The sequence below is a fragment of the Fibroporia radiculosa genome (assembly GCF_000313525.1).
Source record: "Fibroporia radiculosa TFFH 294 genomic supercontigs, scaffold1147, whole genome shotgun sequence".
NCBI classification, from domain to species: Eukaryota; Fungi; Basidiomycota; class Agaricomycetes; order Polyporales; family Fibroporiaceae; genus Fibroporia; species Fibroporia radiculosa.
Window position 1 is genome coordinate 24,676 of NW_012133268.1, and position 13,259 is coordinate 37,934.

The 13,259-nt window shown below is 49.9% G+C and overlaps 5 protein-coding genes across 5 annotated transcripts; 4 read left to right on the forward strand and 1 right to left on the reverse strand.

Annotated features, from left to right (window-relative positions):
• Positions 1-340: 340 nt before the first annotated feature.
• On the reverse strand, positions 341-2,550 carry FIBRA_02218 (uncharacterized protein; the record flags this gene model as incomplete). The annotated part of the gene is made up of 6 exons (XM_012324083.1): positions 341-544; positions 602-805; positions 865-1,090; positions 1,799-1,989; positions 2,042-2,239; positions 2,293-2,550. 6 exons carry the CDS (start codon positions 2,548-2,550, stop codon positions 341-343), a joined length of 1,281 nt encoding a protein of 426 aa, XP_012179473.1.
• A 1,510-nt stretch (positions 2,551-4,060) lies between these two features.
• FIBRA_02219 (uncharacterized protein) lies at positions 4,061-4,810 on the forward strand (the record flags this gene model as incomplete). The annotated part of the gene is made up of 3 exons (XM_012324084.1): positions 4,061-4,309; positions 4,365-4,559; positions 4,622-4,810. 3 exons carry the CDS (start codon positions 4,061-4,063, stop codon positions 4,808-4,810), a joined length of 633 nt encoding a protein of 210 aa, XP_012179474.1.
• A 1,807-nt stretch (positions 4,811-6,617) lies between these two features.
• Positions 6,618-8,388, forward strand: FIBRA_02220 (uncharacterized protein; the record flags this gene model as incomplete). Its single annotated transcript, XM_012324085.1, has 5 exons — positions 6,618-6,796; positions 6,847-7,005; positions 7,065-7,288; positions 7,341-7,821; positions 7,872-8,388. The coding sequence occupies 5 exons, from the start codon at positions 6,618-6,620 to the stop codon at positions 8,386-8,388; spliced, it is 1,560 nt and encodes a 519-aa protein (XP_012179475.1).
• Positions 8,389-8,619: 231 nt separating this feature from the next.
• Positions 8,620-10,182, forward strand: FIBRA_02221 (uncharacterized protein; the record flags this gene model as incomplete). The annotated part of the gene is made up of 2 exons (XM_012324086.1): positions 8,620-8,631; positions 8,680-10,182. 2 exons carry the CDS (start codon positions 8,620-8,622, stop codon positions 10,180-10,182), a joined length of 1,515 nt encoding a protein of 504 aa, XP_012179476.1.
• A 784-nt stretch (positions 10,183-10,966) lies between these two features.
• Positions 10,967-13,072, forward strand: FIBRA_02222 (uncharacterized protein; the record flags this gene model as incomplete). The annotated part of the gene is made up of 15 exons (XM_012324087.1): positions 10,967-10,986; positions 11,058-11,172; positions 11,234-11,259; positions 11,315-11,357; positions 11,411-11,538; positions 11,597-11,615; positions 11,669-11,687; positions 11,741-11,895; positions 11,943-11,997; positions 12,055-12,096; positions 12,148-12,213; positions 12,286-12,529; positions 12,591-12,790; positions 12,843-12,943; positions 13,001-13,072. The coding sequence occupies 15 exons, from the start codon at positions 10,967-10,969 to the stop codon at positions 13,070-13,072; spliced, it is 1,305 nt and encodes a 434-aa protein (XP_012179477.1).
• Positions 13,073-13,259: the final 187 nt, after the last annotated feature.

The following is a 13,259-nucleotide window of genomic DNA, read 5'->3' on the forward strand; positions in this document are numbered from 1 at the left end:
TTTGGGGAATTCGAACGCGTGCCGACTCTGTAGGTGTGAGACAAGCGGGAGAAGAAACATTAAACGGTAACGTCACACTTTTCTCCTGCCTAATGTTTGGCACGTGAATTGTGACTGACGCGTCAGTGTCACCTGCAGACGGAAGTTTAATATTGAAGTTACTGCTTGACAAATGTAGCTTGCGACTTGGAAGTCTACTCATGTCATTGTCCGGTGCTATGCTACAAACCATTTCCGTCTCCCGTCTCCCGTCTCCCCGAAAGGAGTACGAAAACTAGTCCTACTGCAAACAACAAGGACTCAGAGTTCAACTAAATGACGGTATGGTAAGAACACGACCTCAGTTTTTATCATCAAGGTACAACGGGTTGATATGCAGCAACACTGGGTAGCAACTATCGTAGTAGTAAGTCGAGCTGTTCGGCAAGGGCTTATACACGACGTTCGTCTGCGTAGTGTTGCGATTTGCGCAGAGACTGAAATTATAAATGTCTCCATTCACAGCAAGAATCGGAAGCGTAGTGCTGGGGATCTGCGATCCATTCTAGGCCAGGGAATAATTAAGCTTTTAGTTTCGGTCTGAATTGTGAATACCCCTTACCAGGATACAATAAATTGGCGCAGCCGGGAATGGTGGGTCGAAAGCATATTCTGTGAGGAGGAAGACGAGTTCGGAGCCAGTCGTCACATTCTGTCCGAGAGCTGTCGCATCACCCTCCGAGCCGCTTGCGTATGGGATAAGAGTTCCATTGTCGAGATGCATGAATGGACCGGGTAAGGCGAAGGATGGAAACGACTCGTATGTCTGATAATGAGCGAACCGTTGAGTCATTTTCTCGAATTTCCTTCCCAAAGTTCACTCACCGCGAGTACTGCAAAAGACCCACTTGAGGCGGCTTTACCCAGGAGCAAGAGTGCTCCCGTGTCGTTGGCGTTAGGATGCGTCGTGTTATACGCAGTCAGAGTAAAGTTCCACGGCGGGGTGGAGACGGTATTATTCCCAAGTCCTGCGCATGGGTCGAGGATCTGACGTCTCTCAACCGCTGAAATCATAAACGGTACCGCATGAATGAAGAGAATGGCGAAGAGCCTGCGAAGCATGGATACAGAGGGGGAAAAGATTCTCATCACTTCCGTATCACTAGGATGTCGACGTTTTAAATCAACGTAACTTATTCTCTACTGTAAAATTGGTCCCATAGTACATCTATGCAATTGGAATATAGTGCGGACATTCACGACATCACAAGAGGTGGGCACCCGTCTCGTGAAATACGTACAGGAACTACTCAATCGAGAGGATCTCGGGGGCTGGCTCAGATGATATCATGTCGGAGTGAAACAAGTTTTGAACTGACAGGATTAACAATTTCAAGCTGAGTTTCCAAAAACTTGTGACTCCCAGCTTTTGGACAACTTTTCTGTTGGGTTATCGCCGTACTACTTCCGTCGCAAACTACCGGACATGCCGTTTCAAACATGTTGATTCCGCTCTACTTCAGTGTCGTTGATCGCCCGAACTCCGTGAGCCCCTGGTAGTGATTGTATCCAGGTTATCATAGAGAACCTGCGTGTTCATTGGATACTCCGGATTAAGTGGCTCACATGTCCAAGAAGTCGTTTATTGGAAACACATCTACATCAGTCATATTATGAGTGAAAAATCAGTTCCTTGGCTTGTTCGAGAAATGGCAGACCTCCGTAAACGTCGTATGCCGAAGGTATTCGCGTATGCACCATACGGCTTGGCTATATTATGCAAGGAGCGTCCTGCTAGTTGTACTTCGGAAGAACATACAAATCAACAGGGTAGCAAGTATCGTAGTAGTAATCAGTGCTATTTTCCACTGGCTTGTAGATAACGTTGTTTTGTTTGGGAGCACAAAGCAACGGGTTAGTGCCAATGCACATTGAGAAATTACTGGTTTCTCCATGTACAGCCAAGAGCGGATACGATTCGCTAGCATTAGCAGTTGAATTGGATGTTTGCTGCAGAGCCCATCAGCGACAGATCAAACGGGGGACTTAGGTCGTGACATACTTGGATGCAGTAGATTGGAGGGGGATTCGGCAAGATATAGGGGTCGGGATAGGCCACGAAGCCGACCTCTCCGCCGTCAGAAACGTTCCCACTAACAGCGCCCATAGTAGAGTTAGGTGAAATGGGGTACAAGCCTCCATCTCGAAGGGATATGAGCGGCCCGGGCCAAAACACAGGGTTGGAGGAGTTGAATAACGTCTATTCCTGATCAATCCCATGGTGAAACACAAGAAGAGTTGCAGTGAACTTACTGTGAGGACTGCGGGGGTATATAAAGTACTACTGTTCGCTGCATAGTAAGAACGGCCGATGAAGAGTGGTTCACCCGTGGCCTCCGTATTTGGAAGTGTTCTATTCAATGCGGCGAGGGTAAAATTGTACGGATAAGTGGAGTATGTATAACTTCCGAGACCAGCGCATGGGTTTATGCTTTGTCGTCCGCGCAGTGTCTTTGTGAAACCGACCACGGCCATGAAGATGGGGATCAATGACACGGAAAGGACGACCATCGTCGACAATTCTGATAGTGCGGGAGGGAGGGACGAGTACGTTCGGAATAAGAAAGCGAGAAACCTCTCCAATTATAGGCTCATCTTATAAGAATGCTGCGTACCGACTGAGGTACAGATCCGTTGCCAAGTCAATGGCACAATGTCAGTGAGTGAACTAAGCGGATGAGGTCGAAACGCTGCAAGTTGTTGGAAAACTGTACCGTATCCATCAACACAAGCGGCAGATGCAAAAGTGTGCAATGAAGTCTTAACATGTGCCCCGTTGCAGATAGACATAACAGTGATGGAATCTAACCTTTGGCCGCGCGAACTCCCTAGCATACAAAATCGCCGCCTTGTCATCGAAAACACCGATACTAGGCAGTCCAGGTCTCACCTCATATTTTTCCAGATTGTCGCCGCTGTCAGTTTGAACAGATCGCCGTACAATGGGCTTTGCCAAGTATCAAGTAACTTTCCGAAGGAATACTCCCGTGGGCCGTGCAAGGGCCGCAAGGCAGACACCGCCCTCTTACAAGACATATTCCGTCAAGTACAATCAGCTGCGGGGTTGTCAGAATCACTGAGACGGCCACGAGGTCGCTCAATCTTCAGGACTTATTTCGCTCCAGGTGAATAAGCGCTCTTTGAACGCATACAACTTATTACAACTTGAACTTGAAACTGAAGCGGCGGAGATCTAGGATCTCGACTGACTTTCTATGGCCAATGAACGTGAGCAGCCTATAGGTTTCCACAAATGTACCGATTGTCTTCACACACGTGCTTAACAGCTGAAGTTTTGCAAATTTGAACTAGAATGATCTTTAAATCAGTTGGAATCCTGAAATGTGGCTCCCTCAGAATGATTTGACAAGAATACTGAATTTCAGTGACAACACTACTTACAAAAAGTTGAGCAAAATTCGCGCGGCTATGAAAATCTTTAACGAGGCGAGTTGAAATGGAATAAGTGCGATCGACAACGCCGCATTTGTGGATAGAAAGCGGCCTGAGGGGCACACGTTTTACATACTCGAATCCCAAATGGTACAAACGACATGGCTCACCAGGATGCGAATTCGCAATAGACGCAAGAACTGAGAGACATCGACTCAGGCTGTAACGCGCTCTCGCAGCAAATCTAAGCTTCCACTTCACAGTCTTGTCACCAGGATACCGGCACTGCAGGTCATCTGCGCACAAAAGTAGCCATCCATGTTCTTTTCTTCTAATCGTCCCTGTCTCAGCTTGACATAGAACCAACGATTGCTTTCCAGAGTTATTCAAAAGATGACTGAGCCGTCATCCCTGGTAGCTCGATAAGCTGTACCGTGAACAAGACCTAGGGCTACATACCAAAGCGTGACATAAAATTGATCCAGGGATTTCCCAGCCCTTGCATCTTGAGGATATTATCATAGGCAAGGAGACAAATGGCGCAGTATAAAATCAGTCCCATATGCGTCGATGTCTTTTCATGACAAGGTCGTCTCAGTCGCACACCTCGCATATTTTCATCCTAGTCATGCTCATGTTCTCTGCCAAATTCACCGTCGTTGTGGCATTCCTAGCCGCTACGTCGTTTGCGGCCCCTGCCTTGCAAGGTCGTCACTCAATGGACCCGTGCGCCGGTCTCGGAAACTACACGTACTCGACTGCGTCAGGCTTCTCCCTCGCCGCTCTGTACACCGATGCCACAAACGCTAACAGAACAGGCGTCCCACTTGTTCTTGGGGATACCGCTGACTCCAGTACAAGTAACGCAATTCTCGCGGTAAGCCCGCTGGGAAATCGCACAGAATAAAGGCTGACATACTTATATGATGCAGACACTCGCGTCTGCTCCCGCATATACCTGGCCTGGGCCAGAGATGTCACTCGTGGACGGCGCGCTCTATCCCGTCTCCTCCGACCCTGACGTCTCCGCTAGTGGGTCTGCTGTCACCGCTGGAGGCGAACTACGATTCACCATAACCCAGCCGTTATCGGATCCCATAGACGGCGCAGAGATCTACTGTGTTCAGGTACAGAGGATTTCATGCATCGAGCACGGATTTAATTGAGAACTTACTTTCGTTCAAACCAGTCTTTCGGATCTCCCGCGGGATTCCAGCTCCCAGTGCTCGCTGTCAACGGAGATACTGGGAGCTTCTCCCTATGCGCGACTAATGAAGACGATACCTCACAGGTTAATGTTGTATACCAAGCTGCACCCAGGGACTCCAACTACAAGTACGATACCTGCTTGCCCGTGCGTCTGCAGGTTGTATATTGAGCTATTTGAGCTGGCATGGTGAAGGAAATTCCTGGGTTTGGGAAATCTCGAAGTATCGTTATGGCCTTTTCTATTTCTCGCTTTTTAGTATGACTATTTGTGTGTCCGTACTTGGGTGATTGTGTATCAGAATGTGCCCCAAAATTACAACGGGAAATACAACATTGGCGTACTTTTTGAAGGAGAGTATAGAACATGCTAGGTCACAAGCGCGAGGGCCTCAGTGAAAATAAACCCCCACCGGTGAAGAACCCGGAGAAAATACGTACAGCTTGGAAATGGGCGGAATAGCAGCGGCACATATTTTCGAGCAACGTTATCCCTTATCCACCTTTTCTTGCGCCCTCCTCCGAGTTGAACATGCGGACTAAGATGACAGTTCTATATCTCGGATTTGCTGTGAACTACTGACGGTCCTGAAGTGCCAGAATTGACTCAGGTATACAAAATCTCCGTGCTCGCAGGAAAAAGCTCTATTGAGATGTGCAAGGCGCCAAATATTGTAGAAGGGTCGAACAATGTATTGGTTTCGTGTCGCTGAGGCTCTATGTCGTTGTGCCACGAAGATTAGAATACGACCAGAATAGTTGCTTGAAGCTTGAAACCCGAAAACTTCCCCCGAACGGAAGAACTTCAAGAGATACGAATTTGAACGATAATTTTGTTTCCGTTGCATGGTGACAGCAGTGACGAGTTGTGACAGCGATATCATTCTTTCACATGTGTCACACTCGACCCTAGAGTCTGACTCAATGCTTCGAAGCTTCAAAGTTATGATCCTTTCCTTATTTTATGGTTGTTCTGTGGCAGCAGAGCAGAAGCCATTCTTCTTCTCAACCGATGGATCCTGACGCCACCCGTCAATCAGTCCATAAGCTCTGCTCAAGATTCAGACAGGGAAACCATTTATATTCGCTTTACGGTCCTCATGTCGACGTCGTCTACATGGTTGTAAAAGCCTTCCTTTTGCCTTCACCCTATCGTGCTATTCTTTTGAGGAATATCAAATTTGCAGCTAAGTCCACAATGGCCTAATGAAAAAGGTAGTCAAAAAGTGACACTGCTACTCGTCTAAAGAGGTGAGTCATCCCCTATGCTTGACGTTAACCCTCAACGGTTGCGTTGATCACAAGTAGGTATAAGTATGTAGTGCCATCGCAGCAGTTTTTCTCGCGTGTCTTCTCAGAGATAGGTGGCGAGGCTAGGCCTTCTGCCTAAATGATGAGCATGGTACGATTTGTCGGAGACCCTGTTCTTGCGGCCCATCCGGAATCGAGGAGGTGCTTGTGCGTACACCATCTTACACGTTGTGGGGGCCCTAACAAGGCACTTTTACTAAGTCCACAGCGTCCAGCTCTTCCCTCGCCGTCACATGGTCTTCGCCTTAGGGCAGCAGCGGTGCCCCAAGGACGCGTCGTCGTCGGTTTGCCTCGGCAACAGGTGCCGCTCAGTCAGCTTTATGCAACCCTGTCACACATATGCACCTTCGCTGTTGAAGCTATTGATCCGCACCCGTGATTCACATTCTGGCGAGAGTCTCCTACTCCTAGCATGTGAAGCGGCTGTTTCTGGAGGTCGGCTATCTGATGACTTGGGCAATAGGAGCGATGGTTTCGTACAATTTGTCTTACAGAATCATGCAATGGAGGCAGAGTCTGTAAGCCGGGCGTCATTCGCGATTGTTGTTACTAGATACATGGACGGCACGGGTCATCTGACGTCATAGGCGCGCAAAGTCGAGCTGCAGTATATATACTGCCTACACGAGACTTCATCGAATTTTCCATCTTCTTCACAGCTACGAGCAATGGATTCGTCGAACAGCCAGCTCGAGTCGCTTTTCCCTCTTCCCTCGCAACCGCCTTCTCCCCTTTCGCCGACTCGCTTGCCTGGCGTCACACATGGCTCTGGACTGGCGCTCTTGAAGACACTGAAAGAAAACCATCGGCGATGGCACATCTTCTTCAATAACTTGGGTTTTCATAAGTGCGCACATCGATTTCTACATCTGCAGAGCTGATATCATATTCAAAAAGCCATATGTCACACCATCTCCTTGCAATATACCAGCTTGGTGCGAGTGGGCCATTGTTGGAGGCTGCATATCAGAGCCACGTCTCAAGCATGCGGCCGGCATTCGAATCCCCCGGAAGCATCACAGAGAAGAACTTTCATGAACATTTGGGTGATGAAAAGTAAGTTCCCCCTACATACGGCTCTCTGACGAACCAATCTCATCGGGGGGGGCATGTAGATACTATAACGCCTATCTGAAGTTTTTCTCTTCTATCTTAGTTGAAAGGGGTGCCGAAAAGACAATTGAAGAGTACATCTTCTCCGCCAAGATGAACGTGTCCATTCCCGCTGTCGGACACCCCTCTCTGGAAATGTTGAGCCGGTTTCTTTCCGGGCTTTTCCATCCAATGATCCATACCGGATATGGCGCAGAGTTCGGGTTACTCGGGATGGTTGCCGAAGGTGAGCGGTAGTTGTCCAAGCCGTGTAATCTTTGAGGTTGATTGTGGGATAGGCCTTGCACAGACAGCCTTGCAAAAGCCCTTCGCATCTGTGCTCATTCCATCTTCCCTTTCCCAGTATGCGGTGGCGAGTTCAACCGGCACAGTTTCGACTTCGATTTCCCGTCTTGTCAGCCTACTCCCATCTCTTACGCTGAACAATACAACAAGCGGCTCTATGGCAGAGAAGGAGCATGGTATGCATGCACTTACCGTTGTTGCTCAGATTCTGCACAACGACGACTTTACCCCTGCCGCGATCGGGATTCCCTCGGATGATAAGGATGATAACAACATCTTCCAGCGTGTTCTGGAGGCACGTGGAGAACGACTCATGGCTCTCGCAAGCGCATGGACTGTGAACGGAACGAATCCTGAAGAAGTCGCAAGCAAGATCGAAGAACTTATCTGGGTGAATGTCGTCCTTTACGCCGTCGGCGGGTGGGCTGGACGAAAGTCTAGCCCGACAGGACAATTTAAAGGAGATTTCTTCCTGTAAGGTGGCATCGATATACGTACGCATGTCGTTGACATATAATCCCCAGCCTACACCTAGTGACGTCCGTACTCTTCCTCCCCTCGCTGACGGCATACCTCTCCCCGACGTCGACATCGATCCTACTTCGGACGTACTTTAATAACTCTCTCGCGTGGTGGATTGCTCGTGGTAGACCTGCGCTGCCAATTCGCGATTTTTATGCCTCAGTTTCGGAGCGGCCCCAAGAGCACGGCGCACCATATGCCCGACCCGGGGAGGGCACGCTCACGCCTGCGGACCCATCCCCGAACCCATGGCTACCGATCCTGCAGACGACGCTGGAGCATCCGGACGATCACCTGTGCAAGCTGCAGCGTGCGCTCGCTCACTTCGCATCTCTGTACGGCATACGGCCGGAAGGACATTTCGGCCACTTGGCCAAAGTATCAGGTGCATCACTCGATGGCGCCGAGCTGCTCGACGGCACGCTGTTCGTGCGCGCTGCTAGTTTAAGCGCGGATAGGCTGGGGTGGATGCGAGAGGGCGAGAAGAACAAGGGTTGGGACTTTGATGGCTTCTTCTGATGCTACCGGATAAAATCCGCCCTTGATGTATTTGTACGGTGCCGTCGGTCAGCCTGATATGGCTTCCGCGAAGGTTTGGACGGTCGTGTACTATGTAGGCTGTGACACTGTGGCTGGTTTTCTATTGTCTCCGCTGATATAAAAGGCTCCGCTCCTCCCCGCTCCTTCTGTTTTGCCATCATTTGTGCCACTCGACTGATCAACGCATTGCGCTCGAACTTGCTCATTCAAATGGCACCAGAAGTCAGTGCATTTATTCCGTAGCTCAGCATCCGCTAACGTAATCCACAGACTGTCTCCTCGCAGCCGCTCTTGATTCCACCGATCTTCCGCCTTCCAGCAGAGATCACTGTGGCAATATTCCTGGATGTAGTTGCATATTCGGGACCCCTGTGGAACTGGAACATCACAACGATCCTCATGCTCGTATGCAAGGACTGGTACGAATTTGTCCTCACGTCGCCCCAGCTATGGGCGACGATCGACTCAGCAATGTTAGCCAGTTTCTCGCCCAGTCGTCTAAGCGAAGTCTTGCTTCGGTCGGAAGAATATCCCCTCGGTATCCATTTGTCAGGACGCGATTTCGACTACTCCAGCAAGGAGGAGCTGGAACGTTTGAAGATGGGGCTGCAAATCGTTGCTGGCCACGCGAATCGAATCGCCGTTTTCGAGGCAACCAGCATGACATCCGATGCTCTGACTATCGTCTTCACCGTCTTCAAACAGCATCCTGCACACACACTGCGCTATCTTCGCCTGGAGATTGACAGATATGTTGAGACGCTCTGGCAACCGAAAGACCTGACCTGGCCTCTGTTCGACGGTGATATGCCCATGCTACAGCACGTAATCATGCGCGATATGCCGACTGCGTGGCCCTCTAGCAGAAACACAGTCCTGCTCAATATCAGGGAAGACTTTCTGCCTGTTAAGTTACTCCTAGCTGCACTCAAGCATACTACCAGGTTGCAGCGCCTGTATCTGAACGCGACGGAATATGAGGTTGACGACCTGGACAAGAACGTTGATAACGTCGTCAAACTGCCTCACCTTACACACATGCGAATCTTCAGTGACATGCCGATGGAATTACAGTTTCTCCAGTACCTATCGCTCCCCAAGACGGCTGCCGTTGCCCTGACATTCAAGACACATCATCCCCATTCCCAGACCGGCATCATCCCTGACTCGCTTGTGATCCGCGATGTCGGTGCAAGGACGCACACGCTGACGCTCGAGTTCCGGATTGATAGGGGAACGGCGATCGTGCTGCACTCACCCACAAAGCACGTCAAGATCACCTACCGTACTGTGAGCTTCAATTCGATCCCCGAGAATGTGTACTGCGGGCTCGGGGTCGTCCCGCTGCCTGCGCTCAAGTCGCTCACCGTCCAGGGCCACGCGACACTCACCTTCCTCGACGGCGAATGGAGACGAGTCCTCTCCTCGTTGTTATCGCTGACCGAACTATCGTTGAAGGACGCCAAGCCGACGCTCCTCCCTCTCATCCGACTTTTCGGCACAGTGATGGAATCCGACGGATCGGAGTCGGGTTCGTCTGCAAAAGCGCCGTCGGTGTATTGTCCTCAGTTGTTCACACTATCCATGACAGTGTCTGGGCCCGATGAGTTTGTGTTCGTCGACGCTCTGGCGACATCGATTGTGTCGCGTGCGTCGGTGGGGTCACGATTGAATAACTGCAATTTGTCGTTGAAGGTAGACGACAGCATCCAAAAGCGCGTGGACGAAATATGGAGCACTGGATGCCGTGTATTTATCGACGATACGGTGTAAGAGATATGCTGAGAAACCATCAAGCATATTTCGTGGGCGACTAGCGCGGACAATGCAGTACTGGCATCATCCAGATGCTGACCCCTCAAAGGACGATATAAGGCGTAGTTCAGGTGCCCATTATCTCGGACGTTATCAAAATAAAGCCTATGTACACCCCTTACTCATGCCCGATTGTTTCTTGTACAACATTCACTGGCAACTTTAACTATTACAAGTTGTATGAATATGTGTTGAGAAACAGCTTGTAACGTTAACGATAAATCTGATTTTTGGCTCTCTGATACCATTCTGCAGTACAGAATATACCTGAGGTTGCCAGTACTGAATCCTGATTTCAAAGTCTTAGCTAATAGATAAGTCGAATATGGCTGCGCGCAGCGGATTTTTGACCGGTCGGCGGTCGCGGACGCCCATTGCTTATATAATCCCGACCCCGCGCAAGCGGGACGTAGCCGAGCGATTCCAGCCTGCCCGAGGTGACCTGCCAGTGCAGTGACATTACTCCTAAGAGCAATTCCAATTGCCCTTAGGGGCAATGCAGCCACTCTAGTCATCCTCCACGCCTTCGCCTTGCGCAGATTTTGTATATAACTCTGAAATTCAGCACTGTTTTTGGCCTGCTTTTCTGTGGCAACGCACTTGCTATCGCTGGCATGAGCTCCTGGACGGATGGCGTGATCGATTCAGCAGCAGCGAACTTAAATTGCGAGGGGCAGCTCATTACTGCTCCCGCCTTGCTTCGTCGCTTCCCAATCACAGCCCTTCTTGTCCTCTTTCAACCATGTCTGACCAGTTTTACAAGTGCGTAGTATCGACGTCTGTTGTCTGTGAACGACCCCGATGCCACCCTTACGATTCAACTTGTCGAACAGGTCCCCTGAGTTTGAGACGCTCCAGCTGCATGCTGGCCAGGAGCCCGATCCGACTACAAACGCTCGCGCGGTCCCTATATACTCGTCAACGAGTTTTGTGTTCAATAATTCTGAGGTAAGACTAAGATCGCTACGATCGTAGAGAAATGACACTGAGAACATGAATTCCTGTTCAGCATGCTGCAGATCTCTTCGGATTGAGGTCGGAACAGCCTGTCATCTCGGCAGCAAGATGCAGAAGTTGATAGCGTTTGCAGGGCCTTCGGAAACATTTACTCTCGCATTGGCAATCCCACTGTGGTTCGTGGTCCTCTCGCTCCTATCGTAATCTGGACGTTCAGTTGTGACCCCAGGAAGTTTTCGAGAAGCGCATTGCAGCACTCGAGGGGGGTGCGGCTGCCATCGCCGCTTCCAGTGGACAGGCTGCTCAGTTTATGGCTATCTCCACCATCGCTGGTGCTGGAGACAACATTGTTTCTACGTGCGTCTCAAATAGCAATATTATTGACAATCGATCTGAAGTGATTGTGGTTATCTAGATCATATCTCTACGGCGGGGTGAGTATGGTCTCGGCCGGTAACCTTCATTATCTTACTCACATATGAGGTAGACGTACAATCAATTTAAAGGTATTTTGTCATGAGAATCGTAGTCTCCCAGTAGATGAACCAGAAACCTGAAGTATACCTGAAGAAGTTCAATATCGGCGTCAAGTTTGTCACGAGGGATGATCCGGAGGCGTTTGCAGCGGCTATTGATGAGAAGACCAAGGCCATCTATGTGGAGAGCATCGGCAACCCCAAATACAATGTCGCACCCATTCCCGAGCTTGCAAAGGTATTTGGTTTGCTTAGTACATATTCTACTATGTAACGTCTCTCAAGATTGCACATGACCATGGCATCCCGTTGATTGTTGACAATACCTTTGGAATGGGAGGTACGCTTGTCCGTCCCGTTGTTGGCTGAAGACGATGATACAGTTGTGTCTATTCAGGCTACTTGACGCGACCTATTGAACACGGCGCGGACATCGTGGGTCAGCATACATCTTGGTGCCAACTAGTTGTCCCCTAAATCTTCCCTGCAGTGCATAGTGCTACGAAGTGGATTGGCGGTCACGGTAATACCATCGCAGGCGTAGTTATCGACTCAGGTTTGTTCTGGTTTCTCCTTGCTAATTTGTTAAACGCTTAACCAATGCAACCGTCCCGTTGCTATGTTATAGGCAAATTCGATTGGACAAGATCTGGCAAGTTCCCGGCTTTCACTGAGCCGTCGGAGGGATACCACGGCCTCAAGTTCAGCGAGACGTTTGGACCACTTGCCTTCGCAGTGAAGTGCCGCGTTGAGGTGCTCCGCGACCTGGGATCCTGCATGAACCCCTTCGGCGCATTCCTGCTGCTACAGGGTTTAGAGACCCTGAGCCTCAGAGCGCAGCGGCACTCCGAGAACGCCCTTTTGCTGGCACAGTACGTGCTCTCCTACCCCGCTCACTTCCTGGAAGATAAATGTTGATTGATCGGAGCACAGATGGCTCGAGCAGCACCCCAAGGTTGCGTGGGTGTCGTACCTTGGCCTTGAGTCGCACTCGTCCCACAACCTCGCGAAGCGTCTACTCCGCCCGAACGTCTTTGGTGGTGTCCTGAGTTTCGGCGTGAAAGGTGCCGATGCGAAGGTGGGCAGCCAGGTCGTCGACAACCTTCGGCTGGCGAGCAACCTCGCCAACGTCGGTGCGTAGTTTTATATATTAGCTGGCAAATAGACTACTGACAGCGCGATCAGGCGACGCGAAAACGCTTGTCATACATCCCTCGACAACCACACATCAGCAGCTTTCCACTGAGGAACAGTTGGCGTCTGGTGTTACTCCGGATCTTATTCGAGTACGTCACGCTCACCTCTCAGTGCTGAGAACAAGATGATAATTCGTGAACTCCCAGGTATCTGTTGGTATCGAAAATATTGCTGATATTGTTGCGGATTTTGCGGAAGCCTTGAAAGCTGTACCATGAACCAACTGGACGAGATGGACTTTTGGACAGATGAAGGTAAATAATGTGACGGAGTGATTATCGTGTAGCATTCCGAGGAGTATGTACAGGTTAAGTAAAGAAGAAATTCAACAGGTGGTCCAGACCCCTCGAACGATGTTCAAATCAAATAGCTGATATCAATGCACACGAAATGAAATGAATCAAG